Here is a 19,213-nt window from a genome sequence, read left to right as displayed (position 1 = left end):
GGAGATATTATCCCACGATTCCTCACCACAGTTGTTTCCTGGATGGTATGTCCAGGGAAGTATTAGGTTTTGGTAATTTAAATACCCTATTTATTTCTTAATTTTTCAGTGGTCAGATAAATGTGAGTGTTGCCTGTGGTTGTTTTGCTCCCCAGACCTAGTGAAAGTCTTCTCCATAGGGAAAAAATACTTGAAAGAACAGTTTATTACAAGGCTTTTAGTTCATGCTGAGAAGTAGCACTTGTTTCTATTTCACATTTGTAAGAAGAGCAAGTTTTCCAGTGTCATCTGCCTTACATTTGGGAAGTATTTGACGTTTAATGGAGTAAATTACTCTTTTCTTTGTTTTCTCTCACCACCACCACCGCCCACCCCAGTATTTTTTAAGGATTTCAGATTTAGTCCAAGAGGAAAATCAGATTAATATGAAATTCCACTCAACTGTGCACTGATAACCCATCACCACAAACCAGGCCAGACTTAATACATCCAGAGACATGGAGCCACTCTGGAGAGCCAAAGGGAATGCTTCTCATTCTGAAGATCAAATATGAGATGATGAAGTGCACACATTCCTCCTCCAAAGAAAATCACCACTGAATATGTGTGATATACTAAAAACAAATGCCATGCCATGAGCTTGGCCAACCAATCAATGTAAAGACTTCCCAGGGGCTTCCAATGATATTTGGATCAGACTCCAAAAGCTGGGGGGGGGGGGGGTGGGGGGGAAATGACTATGCTAAAAGTAAGCACTGGATTTCCACCATGAACATGGGTAACCTGGCACTTTTCATGGGTTATTTACTGTTTCAGCATATTAGAGTTCTCTTACAGCAGTGCTTCTTTCTCTAAGTGGCATTCCTGGAAACATCAGTTGGTGACCGGGACTTCCTTGGGTTTGACACTGCTCTTCTACATAAAGCAAATAAAAAAACTTTGGCTTTTGCAAACAAGTAACCAGCCAGACTCCTGGGGCTGCTGGGGATAAGATAGGAAAGCCACAAGAAATACAACTTCATATTAAAAAGAAGAGTGCCTGGTGCCCTAAAATCTCTTGTCTAAAATCATGGATTTACACAGTACTTAAGCCTTTGATTCACTCACACATTTCTCTCTCATTTTTATATGTCACTAAAGACATGGATTTTGAAATCACTGTATAATCTTGATTTGTTTCTCAGCAGGAAAGGAGCAAAGCAGCCAGCAGACAAATGCAACTTTGGCTCAACAGAAAATCTGCTTTTGCCAGCTCCCAAGGGGGTTTTGTTCTCCCCATAATATCCATCACCTTCCCTTTCTTTTTCTGTTCTTGACAGAGTAGTTTGGCTAATTTGAAGATAGAGTTAAATGTAATTAACTGGCCCCCTAACAACTGCATGCCAATTTAATTGGTAAGATTCCCTGTAGGGAAAGCATTTAATTAGAATGATTGAATCCCTGTGAGGAAGCCACTGTCACTGGCAAATCAAAACCACCTTGCTCAGCACTTGCATAGTTTGGGTTTTGCATTCTCCCTTATTTAAATGTTCTTCATTCCTTCAGGGATGACAGCAAGTCATCCTCCTGTCCTGCAACCCTCAAACTCCCCGGAGCTTTAGGCACTGGGGAGTTTGGGTACACATTCCCAACAGAGGTAGGACTCAGAAAGGAGAGTGTACTGTCCAGACAACCACATGCTGAATGCCCAGCTTGAACCAGACTCAGCTAAAGTTTGAGCCTGTAAGAAATATCTGATTGCAGTTGTGGGTACTCTGTCCTGCTGAGAACTCTGCCATGTGTGTTGCTACTACTGAGTTCCATATTTCAAGGGGGCTTTTAATGTTGGACAACTAAGAGGTTAAACAGAGGCATCACTTAAGCATCATTCACACATCACATTCTGAAGAAATAATTTACTGCACTTTTAACCCTATCTTCTGCATCAGCTTACAGTAGCCATGGGTTTGCCCAAATGTTCTCAGTGCCACAGGCTCCATTTTAATATTATGTATATTTCTGTAAACACATCCATCAGCCAAAAAACAAGTTCATGAATTCCTGAATTCATTATCCCAATGAGCACAGAGACTTTCAGTCATAATGAAAGTATTATGAAAGAATCCCACAAGCACAAGTAATAGGGCACATGATGAAGTAAGATATTAGATTTTCTTTTCTTCTCCCACTGCTTTTCAGTAAAGCTCTCTTCCAACTCTAGATAAAAACCTGAACAGCAGGACTGGAGAACACATGTTGGGATTACCAGAATCTATCAGGGTAAAGGGCAGACTGAAATGCTGCCACCCCTTAGGTCCCATGGGGCCAGAGGTACCTTCACACTCTGAAGAGGACTCAGACCCCTGCTGTTGTTATAACAGAGACCAAGAAAACCTCTTAAGGGTGAGGTCCTGCTCTGCAAGGCATCATCTTTGCAGACTGCAAGAATTGCTGCCCTAGAAACTGCATAACTGATGGTGCGTTGCAGTGAGCTCTGAAAGTCAAATTCCAATCAGCAGAACTAGAAATAGACACTACCTCTCCCAGTTCTCACTCCAAAGGCCAAATGTCTATACCAGGAGGATTCCTGAAGTTGCTTATTCAGCTATAAGCAACAGAAAGGCTTGGGGCTTTTTAATGCATACAGAGCTTTGATGTTCCAAAATGCTGCAGTAATACCAGGAATATGAATAGAAAGGAGGCTGTGGGGACTTCTTTCCCCTTATGTGAAAATTTATCTGATTCATCCAGGAAGAAATTGGACACCCCTCAAAACCCCTGCAGAGAGAGAAAGTAATTATAAAACTAAGGATGCAGTGTGTGCACTCTGCTGACTATAACACAGTATTACTAGGGAAGAGTACACATTATTAAAAAATAGATCAGACTCAGAACCATATGTGCTAGTAACACACAGACATTGTTAGTGACTCTGTCTGTGTAACTACAGCAGCTAGATTCTGCAATCTTTACTCAGGCAAGCCATTTTTCATGCTGGCATCCCCAGACACCATTCTGGCCCAAGCAGGGAGCAGAAGAAAGTTGTTTATGTACAAACAAACACAGCTGAGATTTCCCCCAGCCCGTGTGTTCAAGCATGAGGTGGCAACACCCAGCCCATGCAGCGGCAGAACACACAGACTGGTTTTTAAACAGATGTCCTCAGTGGACTCTGGCTTGATTATGCTCAAGTTTGAGCCACGTGCCACCCCTCTGTGCATTAAGGAGTAACAGCCCCATCTTACTGGAAGAACTCCTGGTCTGACATAGCACTGGTGTGCAAGAGGTGGTTGAGCCCCACATGCGCAGAATCACTCGAGCAGTTCACGTCTCCATCCTTGCCCTGCTTGGAGGCACTGAGCCTGAAGAGGCTGGAGCAACGCAGGGCAAGCTCCAGAGCATCCAGCCAGCATCGGCCTGGGAAAACAAAAGGAATTATTTTAGCACAGCAGAGTAAATAACACAATTCATGCACTGCTTCTCAAAAGCTTCTTGCCTGGGAATAAAGCTCATTATCATTATAATTCATGGGTACAATACCTTATATATTCAGGGTTACAGTTATAATTCACTGGGTACAATATATTTTTCACACATATAATCCTTAGGTTATCTTGCCAGGAAGGGTGTGTTTCAGTAGGTGCATGAGTAACACATTTGCACGGGTGATATAGTGGGAATCTCACCCCAACTCCCTCTTCCCTAATAATATCCCCTTCTGATCTTCCACAACTTGTTCACATCCCATTGCCCCTTTCTGATTTAGTCTGAGATGCAGACTGGAAACTGTGTGGGTACAGTGCTTCCACACCACCCAGCATCTCATGTCTGTAAGTAATACACTCCCCAAAACACATTCACCCCTTGGCATCCCCATCTCATGCACTTCCCAATGCCAGGGAGATGCCAGGGCACTGAGCTGTGTGGGAGAGATCCCTGTCTACCCTGGGATCACTGAACCACAGCCTGCTCAGTGGTCCCATGCTGTCTGTAGTGCTGCACCACCATTCCAATCAAGATCCAGGATGGTCAATATGTGACAGAGTGATTGAGACTGGAGAAAGTTGTCAGGCTGTTCATTTTCCCTCTTTTTCTGCATTTTAAATTTATTTTTCCATTCCTTCTCTCTGCCTGATCCATCAGATAATCTCTGTGGGGCATCATTTCTTATCTTGCTGCAAAAAAATCTTTACCCAAAGGGTCCATTTTGGAGAAAATGTAAGCATGGCACAGAGCCAAGACAAAGTGCAGCTCCTATGCACAGCCACACTGGATTTCCTTATGTCCTGCACAGGTCCCACAGACAGCCAGCAAATGAAAAGCACAGGAATCCAAGCTGACCCTCAGCTCCTTTTGCAATGATCCATACAAGGCTACAAAGCTCTGTGTTAAAGCCCAACCACCACAGTGCTGGAGCTGCTGTACTCCTGGAAACACCTGAAAACAGCCTGCTTCTGTAGTGCAGTCATTAATGAGGCCAGGACACCTGCAAATTAGCTCAACATTCGAGAATTGAAGTAGCAAGGGAGTTATCCTCTAATTTCAAGCTTGTAAAACAGAGCTCTTCATTACACTTCTCAGAATACATTTCACAATAATTAGAAGTGTGATTGAGAGGCAGTGAAGGAAACAAAGGATTTTACTCTAGCAATGGCAAGTGCTGCAAACAGGGTTTCCCTGGACTGCATTCATTCCTGGTCCCATTTGGCAAAATTTTCATTAAATTCTTTTCTATCACACAGTATCAAGCACATGCATAAATCTCACTGGGATCCTGCTGCTCTCCTGGGCAGAATTCCCATCAACTTCAACATTACCAAAATTTGGCTCTATAAGACAAATGACAGCTTATAAAAAAAAACTAGAACATGCATATAAAGAAATATTTACAAATTTGAGTGGCTTTCAGTACTTGCTTTGATACAAAGCTGCAACCAATAAAATAAAAACATCTCAAATCTTTGAAGAATTGCACTTGAACATTGAGCCACAAACACTGCAGAGCCCCAGTCATTTATTCAAATTTTATCCAATAAATTCCTTCAGCATCAGCTTATGATTTAATAATACCATCACAAATAATGGTTAATAAAAGATTAGAAAGGTTGAATGCTGTTGGAATTGATTTCACACTATTTTGTATTTAACAAATATTCTTGCATTAAGGCTTTACAGGCAGAGATTTATGCCATTCTCACTATGTGGAGGATTTGCATGGATAACCCATTAGACTTAATGGCTGCTCTGAGCACAAATCCACCTCCTCCCACATTTTCCTTGTCCCCCAAACCCACCACTATGCAAATCTGTTTCAGGCTGTGCCTCACAAGGGAGCACACTCCTGCTCAGGCTCCCCGCCTTGACTCTCCTCTGCTTTTAAAACTGCTTTTCTTTTCCAGTTCCTCAGAGTGAGAACTCTGTGATTTGACATTTGGAAATGCTGCATATGTCAAGATATTTTTGTATTAAATAGGCTGTTAAAATCAGGTGCTTTGGCAGGTAGGTTGATTTGTAGCAGCACGAGCCCTTTGAGGCGGCACCGAGGTCATCTCGTCAGTGCTCTGCAGCTCTCAGGTACACTCATTATCCCGTGATGGCTGAGGCAAGGGTGGCCCCAAGTCTCCCTCAGACATCCCCCTCCCTGGGGAGGTAGACAGAGCAGCCCATGCTGGCCATGACCCATGGGCAGCTCTTTTACCCCCACCACCCCATTGCCACAGGGGTTCTCTGGTGCTGACATGACCTTACAGGCTTGGTCAAAAATTTGGGGTTCACTGCGTCACCAGAGGAAATTTCTACACAATATACTTAGGGTTTTCAACTCTTCAGATAACTCCCTGGAAGGTGTTATGAGAAACCTGAATCTTTTCTGAAGCATTATTCAAGGAGCTTAAAGAAAAAAAAAAACCCAAAACATTAAATATTCATTTTAATAGTCCCTGACAGATACAAAAAGCTTTAGAGGAACTTGCTGTGCATTAGCAGTCAGCATTCTTTGTGCCCTGCAGCACACAGAAATGGCATCAGTGTACACCCTTGTTTTCATTTCTAACAGAAACCGAACTGAAGGGATGCAGAGCATCCCCAAGCCCAGAAATGGGCCTTCAGCCATCAGGTGGTGCTGTGAATCCAAACAAACACAAGTCACTAACCCAGATGGAAAACACAGCCTTACCTCTGCAAATAAAAAGGTTACATTCTCTGCAAGTCAATGGTGTGTTAATTGCAGCATAAAACCATAAAATTATACTCTCTCAATTACAGGCATTGCACACAAGATAAACCTGTTTCCTTGCTAAAGGCCTATATGAAATGTTTTTACATCTGAGTGACCTTTCTATTGAGCTGTATTCTTCTGGATTGTGAAGATGATACAGAAATGCTAGCATTTGGATTACTTAATTGCTTACCTGACAAGTCTACTCACTCCCTCAGGAGATGCAGAAGGGGAAAAATGAATGTGGTCACATAATTAAAGGCTGTCACCTACAGAGATGTACTGCATGAAGGCTTCATGGCTACCTCAATTCTCACAACTTCTAATTTTGAGTGGGTGACTCAAATAGGGCTTTTTATATAAAGGGTAATCAGAATTAGATCAGAAAATAATATAAGATGTGGGTTCCTTCAGAGAGGAATGGCAGCCCAAAAGGGTGCATATGAAAGAAGCAAAAAAAAAGTTACAATAATATTCTTTTAGGAGGTTTGAAGTGGCAATGTAAAAACTGCAATCAATTATCAGTTATAATTTTTCACACACTGTGGCCTAAACTCAGCATATGTTTTTCTGAAGAAAAACCCAGATGTATATTATCAGTTTGTGGCAGAATCTCCCCACAAGCTTTTAAGCTCTTCTCAAATCAAATTATATAGAAACAGAGAGTTGTTTGCATTGGAAAATACCTCTAAGATCATCAAGTCCAGCTGTTAACCCAGGACTGCCAAGTCCACCATTAAACCATGTCCCAAAGTGCTACACCTGCATGTCTTCTAAATCCCTGCAGGGATGGTGACTCAGCCACTTCCCTGGGCAGCCTGTTCCAGAGCTCATCCGCTAAGCAGGTCACCTTGCCATAGAAGGAGATCAGGTTGGTCAAGCAGGACCAGGCTGGTCCTGATCCCTGGGTTTCCTGTACATGCTTTGAGGTGCAAACAGGAATCACTGTGGCTCCTTGCAGGAAACCTCCTGGGTCAGCAGGGCACTGCTGGTACCATGAAGAAACCTGGAGGCTGCAAGGCTGAATAGCAGAAGGCAGGTGCTTGCACCAACTCTTCTTTTTTTTTTTTTTTTCACAGACAAAAGGAACTACTAAAACCAACAGACAAAAATTATTTCTTCTCCTTCTTGAGGGGAAAAAAAATTCAAAACAACAGAAGGTGCTTATGCTGCTAACCTAGGCTCAGTTCAAAGAAAAACTTGACTCTGTCCTAGTCTTTGAAGACATGTAAAATTACAAAAATTTCTCACAGGACAAAAACAGGCAGCACTGAAAACACTAAGCTATTTAGTTTTGAAATTCTTTGCACTCACCTAGAAGAACTGATAATCTGATGTGCCAAGTCTATCTGCCACATTTTGCAGCAGCTGGTCACGGAGGACGCAGCCAATGTTCTCTCAGCACTCACCAGAAAGAAGAATCTGCTCTAGATGGAATCACACCCTTACACACAGAAATATCAGTCTGGGACTATACTTCTTTTCCACTGCATTCCTGTAGCTACAGAACACCTGGGATGAATCTCTTGCCAATTAAGACTTCAAAAGGCTCACACCGAGCCACCACACATTCCTCCAGAGAGGCTTCACTGAGGGAATATTATTCTTCTTGAATTATTAAAGTCCTCCAGCTTTGGCCTCATGCCTCACACTTACAAGATAGATGCTTTTAAAAATCAACCTGAAGTAGACTGTCACCTGGAAAGGATGAATTCTTGCTCAAGTGCACACAAATCACGAATGGTGAGAAGGAGGCTGATTTGCTTCAGTCAGAGAACATTAAGGTCATCGTGTTCAGCTGCTTATTTTGCTGTACCACTTGGGTGCCTGTGTGCATGATTTCTCCCACTTTGGCTGTCAAGATGCAAGGATGTAAGTTCTCAATTAGCTGCAGGTGCAATTTATGCAGTGAACTTAATAAAATCTTGTTGCAGAAGCCTGGATTTTAAACCCCTGTGAAAGGTCTAAGGAATATGAATCACAGACATAAAGCTAAAAAGATATTCTATTTTCTCCAGAGCTGCCAAGACTCAGAGATGTATTTCATTGTTAAATTGGTTTCAAATTGCAATCTTCCCTGTGGTTCTTTGCTTTTGTGCGTGACCCTTATTTCAATAACCCAATTTCCTCCCCAGATGAGAGCATCAGTTTGGGGGGAAGGGCCAGATGTCTAGAAAAGAAACAGCACTGTAATCCATCGGGATTTCCACACAACTGCATCCACATCAGGCACTGGAGGCTACCCAAAGCATACCTGAAGGAGAGGGCAGGCAGAAGGAATAAAATGTAAATGTGGTTTACATTTCCACTGTTATGATTCTAACCCTTGGTAATCTGCCACTTTGAATTCCATTAGTAGGAATACACCCTGTGGCAGCAGTGCCCATGGCACAGTGGAGATCCTCACTGTGAGATCTAAGCAGGTGACTTAAAATGCTTAGGACACACAAGTTAGATCTCAGGGGCAGCTCCAGAATGGTCTGGGCAGGAAGCTTGGGACAGATTTAAAGTACTAAGTCACTCCTCAACACAAATCTGAAATGTAGACACAGTCACTGATTCAAAAAAAGTAGTCTTCGTCTTTGAAACTGCTAAGAAAGAAAGACCATGCACTTGTACAGGTTGAGCCCCGTAGGCTGACATGACCTTTCCAGAGGTTGATGTTTAAAACACATCAAAAAGCAGACTGCAGCTCTGGTCTGTGAATGTGAAATCTGCTGTAGCTGGGCAGCAGTTCTGCAGATCATCCAGAAGTCATGATCTTAAAACCTACCAACAGTCTGTCACAGATGGTACAGCAGAGGGGAAAATGGGGATTCTGAAATGCTGAGAGAAAAAGTAGGCCATGTAGCTGCTGATCGTGATAGAGTTGCCAGGATGGCTGAACTGTACATCTAACATATGCAGCAACTCAGTATTTCCCAGCAAGTCAGAGGCCTCCACGAGTTAGTTATATTTGCCAAATGCTTTGTTGCTCATTTTCCACTACTAACACGGGAGACTGGGTTAAGAAGAACACAACAAGGACACCTCTTCAGAGATGCTGTAGATTCATTCAGTATTGCCCTGCGGGGGAGATGGGAAAACACTTCAAATATACACAAGGGCCCAGATCCCACCTGCCCCATTTGTCTCAGCCAGCTTGGCCCATTTTAACTGAATCTCCTGTCTCTCCTGCATCCTCTAGGTTTGTCCAGTGTGTTAAAGAAATGAAACAAACTCAGGGACACGCTTTTGGAGATGCCTCTTTACAACAGGTGAAGCAATGTAACAGTCTAAAACCATTTCAGTCCTGTCTTCTGAGCTTAAAATCAAACCATGTAAACTGCAAACTACAAGCCTTAATTTCCTGCAGTTTATACAGAATTCTTTACATGTAGCAGTTCCTGCTCCATGTGACTTTGTCTGCATATGTTTTACATGACCTCCTGACATTAATACTGTCTCCAAGTCACTCATCTCCATGTATGACACTCATGTTTGACCCTTTGTCAGGAAGTGTTTGGGAGGAAGCTGTTCTTCCCTCTTGTCTGGAGATTCACATCCTGCCCTTCCTACACAAAATATGCCCACTTTCCACAGCTCACTGACCTCAGCTGTGAAGTCAAATACTCTCATTTAGCTGAAAATTACACCACTTTTCATGCTAATATTTCTGGTGCAATTGAGTATCAATTTTTTTTTTTTTTTTTTTGGTGAAGTCCACTGCTAAATAGACAGATCCCAAAGCTTTGGCTTTCATGATCACCTCATCAGACTCAGAATCTACCAGGGATAATGTGGGTGCTCCTAGAGCAGGTGCTCTAGGGCACTGCTGGTGCTGTTCAAGAGCTTGTATTCCGTCTTGAACCAAAGGCCCTAGTTACTTTATACATACACATTTAGGATATTTGATTGAGAGGCATCTCAGTTCCTCCTCCTTTCCTTGATCACATTAGCTTCCCATCTAACATTAGGACCCTCCTGGAGAGAAGCAGCAAAGTAAAGGAAAATCACACTAAACCAAAAGTAATTCTATTTTGATCTGCCTTGCCTCTGCATGCTAGCCAAGAATCTTGGCCAACATCTTGGCTTTCAAAATGTGTTCCAGTAACTCACTATTTTAAGCTCTTTTGACACTGGAGACACATAATAATTCACTGGGCAGAAAACTTCCCACAGGCATTTCAACACTGAAAATTCTCAGGTGCCAGGTATGGTCCCTTTTGTGCTTTTCCTACACGCGTTGTACAACCCAGACAGAGAGATCACCGCTAGAAAAGTCTTCCCTCTGATGATCTCTTGGGAGCTGTTGCTACCTTAGGAGCAATAACTAACTTAAGGTTAGTTAGAACAAAACTAAACCTCTTCCACTCCATGTAACTGGCCTATGGCAGACATCATAAAAAGAGAGAGTAGAAGTTCAGCCACAGGTCTCTTTGCCAGGCTGCCTCTATGGTTTAATCATTAATAATTAAACTAGTGGAAAGACAAGTGCATGGGTCTCTAAGGAAATAATATTTTATAAAATCTGGATTGACAGACAGTTGTTGAAGCTATTTGGTTGCCTAAGAACTCTGTGGGACTGTTCTGTGTATCTGTTCTGTGGGCTGTGTGTATAACCAGGGTTTGAAATGCCTCTAATATAGCAGCTCTACCCTTCAGCACTATTTTTCCCCACAAGAGATTATTGCATCAATCTATCTGTTTCTAGGAAGGTGATATTTGGAGCCAGGTTAGAATCCTGCATTCCTTTACACAAATAAGGTACAAAAGCTGACTATTTTAGGAAATAGATGTGTTTTTATGGGTCTGTATAAGTTCTGCTTATTTTCATATAATTTCACTGCACTGACATCTGTGAGCAGTTTTCAGTGTCAAGATGCTGTCCCTCACCATGAACTGTCCTCCTTTCACTGCAGGAGGAAAATAGCACAGAAATCTGTAATGAAGGAAGGTTTCCTCCTGTTCTAAGTGTCATGTCAAAGGTGCATTTGCATTGTCTCATTTCCATCCCTTAGGAAAATGAAAATCCTTATCACTGGACCAGAAAGACACCACTTTCAAAGCCCATTTTGCTCCATAAGAAGTCCTTATGTCCCCAAAGTTAGATGAGACCCAAAAGAATATCTGGTCTCTAGATGAGACCCAAAAGAATATCTGGGATAGATGAGCCCCCTTTGTGCGGTTGGTGAAAAATATCTGTAAAACGAACAGCCTGGGTTAATTTGCTATGAAAAAAAAAATTAGAGTAGTCTGAAGGTCAAATGGAATGAAAACATGGTTTTAATCTTCTTATCTACTTATAAATCACTGATATTTTACATCCTCTGAAGTAATTTATAGAGATTTTCACATAGAAGCTGGCATGTCTGTTACATACTGACCTAAATTTACCTTTCATAATTTTGCAAATTCCCAGAATGGTATTTTACACGTGGAGTCACCAGCATCTGGGCCTGCTATACTGCAAACCACAGCACAAATAGTTTACATCAAAATTCAGGTGGCTGAAAGGCATCTACTGACAGCTCTTCAGTATTATCATGCCATTTTCCTCCAACAGATCCCCCCCAGAGTAAGATGCAGGCAGATGAGACAATGAGGTCTCTGCTGAACTGAGGACACAGAGCCCATATCAGTTCTGTGACCGACTCCTTCCACCCTTTAGTTTACACTGACTTAGTGGTTTTCCCCAATTAGAAGCCTAAGCCCCTCTTCCATACCCAAGGCCAGAGAGGTGGCTGCTCAGTGAGGGCAACAAAATGTGCCAGAAGTCTGCTTGACTGATTCTGACCATTGCTAGGAACAGTCTTTCAAGCTGGGTGAGCCACCATTTTTTCCTTTATACACTTTTTAAAAAATTTTAAATCAACCTATTTTCTTAACTAGAAGGATTTATGCTACCTGGAGAAAGCAAAAAACCCCCAAACTCACCATCTGATTCGGAGGCTGCTCTGAAAATCAAGTAGCTGCTGGGAAGAGGCTGAGTGATCGAACCGACATTTTCTCCTTTTGGTCCCTGGAAATGCACACAGACAGAAAGATGTAAGGCATGGAAGCTGCAATGGACTGTTCAGTGTCTTTCTACCCTTCCCAGGCAGAGTGTGCATGTTTGTGATAGGAAAGAAGGCAGGAGCAGATGGAGTAATTTGGAAAGACTCATTAGTAATCACGATATAGCTGCTGCAGCTCCAAGGCAGCAATGAGCCCCTATGATAATGGGGCTTGGTCTAACCCATGCTCAGCCCAAAACTTGCTCCATTTATTCTGATATGCAGGAGTAGAAAGACCTTATTGCTGTCACTTGGGACAAAATCAGTCAAACCTTTGTGCAACACCGGAAGGAACTGCTCCATGAGGTGCACATGGATTCTGCTTGCAGCCAGACACACTCACATGAAACACCCTTCACTCACCAGCACAAAAGCAGCAGAGCCACACCTTGTGCTCTGAGTGCCTCCAGCAGAGAGGCAGCAGCAGCTCTCCTGGAAGCAAACAAATGAGAAACTCTATCCTGAGTCTGTGGGAAAGGTGAAGATGGGAAAACCACAGACTGAGGACCAAAGGTTCCCCAGCACGGGCATATTCTGCATATTGCATGGGTTGCAATCCTTCACCTTTAAATCCAGAGAATTCTTATGCTGTGGTGCCTGCAGTGACAGCCACTTCAGGCTTTGCTCATTTTATGCTGCCTTTAGTTTAGAAGCTGTGGCAAAAAAATAAAAAGTGTCTGGTAAACATCCTGCCACCATGCTTACAGCATGACCCTCCAGAAATGATGCCCAGGGAAGCAGAGTTCATCCTGGATGAGACACTTCTTTGAGCAGAGCCACAGGCTCCCTCCTTGATCTCTTCCCTGCTTCCTTCTCTTCTCAACTCCAGAAGAGGCTAAGAAAAAGCAGCTCCTGTATGCAGTGAACACAGCCTCATACTCTTCATGGTATGGACTTTGAGCCGTAACCTAACAGAAATAAATAGAAATCTCTCCTCCTCCATTGCATTTTCAAAGTGACCCAGCACCCTCCAGCTCGTTCTCTTCCTCACTTTGTAACAAATAACACAAAAGCAGATCTTTTTTCAAATATGCAGACATTATGTCAGAAACAAAAGCAGGGCAGGAAATATCACCAATACTTGGTGACCGCTATGTCACCTGCAGGGGGGAGCAAGATGTTTTCTCCAGAATGCTCCAATACAGATTTCCTTGACTTTCTAGAGAATACCACACAATGCTGAAACACTAGGCAGATTTTTGCAGTTTGAGTATTACTTTCCTCCCTTACATGGGCCTTTATAGTATCCAACCATATTCCTTGAAAAAAGGATTCCTCTCTCCTAGTTGGTAAGCATGGAACTGTGACTGCTATTGAAAACTGCTCCTGTACACAAGTGCTTCACAGTTAAATAGTCATTTTATCTGGAATTTTGTTTTTAAGTTATACTCAGAAAACCAAAATTTGGACAGAATTTAAAGTATGAAAAGCATCAAATTTTATCTGAGTGTATGAAGATGAAGTGTTAAGAAGACAACAGTCTCCAGTCAAGCTTCTTGCCTTCACAAATGCAGGGTTCCTCTGCTGCCAAGAGAAAATGGATTCCTTGCTACTCATTTTTATTTTCTCCTCCCCTCTCCCACAGGAGGTTCACAAAATTAAGACTGTTTAAAGGCTTAATAGTCAGGACTGGCAAAGTTGAGATTTGATTTGTAAACCAGAGCAGAGCAGCTTAAGACATTACTAGTGACATTAATGCAATCAGGCATCATTCCCCATGGCATTTTTCCTCTCAGCTGCTTGCAGCTGAGCAGAGCACTGGACAACTATTGACAACACCATTACTTGTGTTTTTAGTGCAGAGGTGGATATTTGCTCTGTTTGAGGAAAAACCCCACAACCTAACAGTACAGATAAAGAGAAAAAATATTCTTAAAAAAAGGGGGAAATGGGAAGGAAGGGATAACACAAGATTCTAACAGGAATTAAGGCACACGGATTAACTCAAGAAGCAGCAGGGTCACTCTGTCAAGGAAACATATTCAACAGTAAGGCACATTCATGCATGGAGGGGGCCATTTCCAACAGAAAAAGAAAAGAGGAGGCCATGAAAATAAAGCCAACATCTGCACAGATTAAATGATGTTCTGTATCTGCACAGCAGAGATAATGATGCTTTCTGCCTCCCAGCCTTTGAGCACCATGCCAATGACCATCCCTCACTCAAAGTATTATCCCAGCTGCACCAGACCCAGAGCCCAGCTGCAGCCCCTGCGCTGTACAACTAAGAAAGGACCACCATAGGATCATTCCTATCTTTACATCTGATTTGAGACCCAAAAGGCATTATGAAACAGAGGGTGATTGGGCTTTGAAAAATGGAGAGGATGGACAGCTTTGGATAGTATGACAAGACATCTCAGAGAGTCATAAAACAAAGCTTAAACAAAAGGGGAAAAAAATCTCCTTAACAGTATTGTGGATATCCACAAGGATGAAGATGAAACTGTTGTGTTCTGGAACAGTATAACAACTAGAAAAGCAGCAGTGCAAGACCATTACTAGAACTTTTTCTTTAAAGGAATGACTCAAATTCTTACAAATCAACAAAATTCAAATTAAACATTTTCCCAGATGCAGTGGGTCTGACCCCAACTTACTGATTGTTCTAAATAAATGTCAGAACAGGCTGCAGATAATGAAAGCCTTCCCACACCATGCTGTTCAGCCAGCTTCTGAGCAAGCTTGAAGGGAAATACAACCTATTCCAGGACATCTTTTGGGACAGGCAGGCAAACCCTGCCAGCTGAGGGCTCTACACTCCCTCAGTGCAGCAAGAGGACAGACACTCACAACCTCACACGAATTACTAGGTTGGCATCCCCCAGTCTCCTGCAGCAAATGTCTCTTCCCAGGAGCAGTGTGGCATCACAGTGCCCTCACACACTGGACGAAGTGCCTCTGCAGCAGCATTTGGAGTGTGTGGGGGAAGCTTTTCTTACTGCTGCTTGCACTGCTGGCTGATTTTGGGACCCTGACATGAATGAATCCAGGCCTGGATGAACCAATAGATAAAAGGTCTGAACCGTGTGCACTGCAAAGGGGTTTCAGGCTGAAACTCTCAAAAAGCCAGGGAAGCAGTATAGAATACAGAGCTCTTTCCCTTAGCAATGTTTCTAAGACAGCTCTAGACCCCAGAGAGCTTTAGAGGAAAACCAGTAACCTGCTGCATTTATTTAGCTTTCAACTGTAAGCCATGGCCTTTACATGTTATCTTAAAAGGTGGCCCAAAATCTTGTCCTGCTCTAACTGAAGTTAAATGCCTGCACATCAAATTTATTTGGCCAGTACTACCAAAAAGGCCTATGGAAGTGCCTGAACCAGACATTTGTTCCAGGGCTGAACCCCAGAGTTAGCTCCAAACATCTGCTGGCCAGCCAGGCCAGTATGTACAAAGACATTCAGTAATTGCCCTGAGTAAACTGCAAAATCCACTGAGGAGAGTGAAAGCTGGACCACAGACCCTAATTTGGATAACCCCTGAAAGTTTCACTAGTCATTTTGGCCAAGAATGAAAGGTGTTCATCCAGATCTTATTTCCATTGTGATGGACAGTAACTTGGGATTTTTGCTTAATCTTGAGGGAATCTATATTTCATGAGAAACAGAATTTCTTTGCATAGTTATACACAACCAATGTAGATCAGACAATTCTGCTCCAGTTGCTTTAAAGAGAGGCTGTGAAATGGCATAAAATAAAACAGTATTTTTAGCAGTTTCAGCCTTAAACTGTTGACAGAGTGCAGACAGCCTCTTTGACATCAAGCAGCTCACTGGTGGATTTCTTCCTGATGTGTATTTTGGTGTTTACCTCGTGGCTGAAAGCATCTATCACACACAACAATCCAGGCTGAACTCAGGTTTCAGGGAGTATCCTACTATGCAGCTCAAATATGGCTTTCTAAATATGTCTCAAGAGATGCAGAATATTACTTTGACTTAAAAATTTAAACCTCTTTGGACTTCCTCTAGTCCACAAGCATTTTCAGATACATACTCCCTTCACATTTAATATACTAATTCTTATTTCTATCTTATGTTTTCTCAAGAGACACAAGAATTAGACATACATATTTAAATGCATACAAACATTGATAAAACCTCCTCTTTCTCTGGGATGCTTCATATCAAAGGAAGGGCATCCTAGTGCATCATTTCAGATCTGTCAGCAACTCTGCCTTTCAGTATTTGACTGCACTTTTGATTCTATTTTTCACTACCTCCTCTGACTGTGCTTTTCAGAAGAATTCAGTTGACCTGTCAAGTCAGAAGGAAGGTTTTTGTTGACAGACAGTAAATCATCAACAACCTTCTTGGGTGCATGTTCTGAATTTAAAAAGCATCAAAATTCTCAAAACTGAACAAGAAGCATGGCAGCAACAAAACCTTTGTAACTTTAAGGAAAAGCAATGCATTTAGGCACAAATCAGAGCTGAGCTGCTGGCAGAAATCAGCAGCTCTCACCCCTGGTTGCTGAGGTTAATTTTAATTCTCTCCTCCTACCTTATTAAAAATGGAAAGGCTTTTTATAGCAATTGTATAGCTGTGTTTAAAACCGTTCAATTAACTGCAGGGATGAGCAGGAGTGTGTCTGCTTGATCTGCTCCCACAGGACTGCTCCCTTTTGTTAGAACTCCTGATGCCATGACAAGTGCTTTCCCTGCACTCTCGTGAGTCTCTCCATTTCCATTCCCTCTGCTGACTACCTTGCAGCAAGGCATCAGCTCATAATGCCTTATTTACACTTGTGATGTCTCCTAGAGAATTTATATCTGCAATAACTCTGGTTCTGTCACTGTTTTTGACTGGGAAACAAATACAAGAACATTTAAGTTTTGTCTTCAGGGTATCCAAAAGATGTGGCTCTCAGTGCTCTCAGAAGTGCTGGGATCTTCCTCTTTGCCCATATGAATTACTTTTTTTTTTTTTTTTTGCCTATTCTTAAGAAAAAAAAGGAATACAGCTCTTTAAGATTTGCAGGGAGTTATTTCAAGAAATGTAAAATCTATTAATCATTTTTGTTACAGGGAGATCTAGAGGTCACTGCAGGAGTCACTGTGTGTACAGGAAGGGATTGTCTCAGCCTGAAGAATAAGTCAAAATGAAGTGGAGAAAATCCTGCTATTTCCATTTCAAAGAAGAGACAATAAGGGCTATCTGAAGTCACACTTTTGTGCAACAGTCAAGGCTTGAGCTGAACACTGAGTTCCAAGTCCACTGCAAACAAATCCAAACCTCAGGGGCATTAGAAAAAAATAAGTCAAATTATAAACATACTTTTTTGTCACTCTGCCAACCATCTCCCTGTATTGTATGAAACACTTGGTGCTTTCAGTGTCCTTGTTTTGGGGACTTCAGTTAACTGTGTCTATGCCCAACTCCTTTAAAAGATGTATGTCGTGGCTTGATTTAGCTTCTAGGTATTGAACTTCTTTTCCTGCACTAACACATTTCCTTTTTCCTCAGTTTATGCAGGCATCTGTACACCAAGAATGACTCATCTGTGGAACTAATCACAAGGATTATGTCTCTTTGATGTCATTCAATGATCAAGCTTTGGTATCCTTAATCTTTCTATGCAGCCAATTCACCACTGCTAACAGCAACTGAATAACTAAATAATATCAGTGCTAGGCCATACCAGTGCTCAGAAACTTTGGTGACCAAGAAGAAGTTGTTTGATTCATCAGGACTGTTACCTTTACAGCCCAGATGGATTGATCCAAAGGATGGAAGAGTTTAAAGCAGAAGCCATCCTTTTTGGAGGGTCTCTCGATCAGCTCACAAGAATGGAGCAGAATTGTCCCAACCCACTGTCCGATCTTTGGCGTCTTATAAATGAGCAGCACTCCTGGTTTCAGGACACACCATAGTTTGGTCCAGCTCTTCAGAGTCCCACGAATCTGGAGGGAAAAAAAGTTGCATTATATTGTTCCTTAGAAGAAACCCAGCATTTATTCAGTATTGATAACAGTATTTCCAAGGTTGCACCATGATACACTTCCTAAGGAAAATACATGGTGTTCCCTGAACAGTCCTAGGGACCTCACAGCAAAATCCCAAAACTTGGAAATCTGGATAGCAGAATCTTGTCTCCATGTTTTTATTACTGGCTTACTATTCTTCCTATTTTTATTACTAGCTCAGTGTTAGCAGCTTGGTTAATTTTTTAGGCAATGAGCACTGCTGGCCCATGTGAGAGTGATCTGTTAATAATCACAGAGGACATGCCAATTAGAACATTGCATATAAAAATGTTATAGCTAGTCTAACCCGACTTATAAGTCATTTTAATAGTGTTCTGCAGAACTCTGCTATTAATGGGTTTTGTCAAATACCCCATTTTTAAAAGTACTGTCTCCAGCTGCTTTACTTCTCTGTCAAGCTCCATGCAGCTCTCTCTTGTATAAAAAACATTAAATCTGATAAGAGTACATTAAAGATAACAGCTTTAAGAACAGAGAAGTTTCTCAGTAAGGTTAGATTTTGCCTAAGGTCTTCCTGCCTTCAGTATGCATAGGCCAAACCTCAAGTCTTCTCTGTGTTCTGTTTTTGTGGCCCAGCATTATTTGCAGCTCACCAGGAATTTCCAGCCACAGCAAACATGCAACAGGTACTTTGTGTTTTAAAAGTCTAAATATTTATTTTTCATTAACAGTAAACAATTCAGGAAGACCTTGCTGCCAATCTAACTTCTCAAATAAACCATAAGCATGTCACTTTTCTGACCTCTAATAATAATTGCAGGAAAATGTTGGAAGTTTTTACCACTAACCAAATGCAACTGTATTGTTTCATGAGATCCTTAAGTTACTTTGTTTTTCTTAAGAGCTATGTGTTAGGCAATGATTGAAAATTAGGTTTTGCTAATATAAAAGGTTCAACCATTCACTATTATTTGAGAAGACTAAATGGCCCCAAAGGAGGAGAAAACCAGTGCTCATCTCTCAGTGTCAATCCAGATTTACTTTGCCACACAGAA

At 41.9% G+C, this 19,213-nt stretch overlaps 1 protein-coding gene across 7 annotated transcripts in view; it reads right to left on the bottom strand.

Moving 5' to 3' along the window:
* OSBPL5 (oxysterol binding protein like 5) overlaps nt 1-19,213 on the bottom strand; it is a 173,143-nt gene that overhangs the window by 24,990 nt on the left and 128,940 nt on the right. For all 7 annotated transcript variants that reach the window (XM_059849012.1, XM_059849013.1, XM_059849017.1 and 4 more), the window contains 3 exons: nt 17,931-18,134; nt 12,113-12,197; nt 3,225-3,396 (listed from right to left, as the gene is read on the bottom strand). In XM_059849012.1, coding sequence (XP_059704995.1) covers nt 3,225-3,396; nt 12,113-12,197; nt 17,931-18,134 — 461 coding nt within the window. The remainder of the gene's footprint in view (nt 1-3,224; nt 3,397-12,112; nt 12,198-17,930; nt 18,135-19,213) is intronic.

Source organism: Haemorhous mexicanus, chromosome 6 (genome assembly GCF_027477595.1).
Source record: "Haemorhous mexicanus isolate bHaeMex1 chromosome 6, bHaeMex1.pri, whole genome shotgun sequence".
Taxonomy (NCBI): Eukaryota; Metazoa; Chordata; class Aves; order Passeriformes; family Fringillidae; genus Haemorhous; species Haemorhous mexicanus.
Note: the sequence above shows the minus strand (reverse complement) of the source record. Positions and strands in the feature narration are given on the sequence as shown.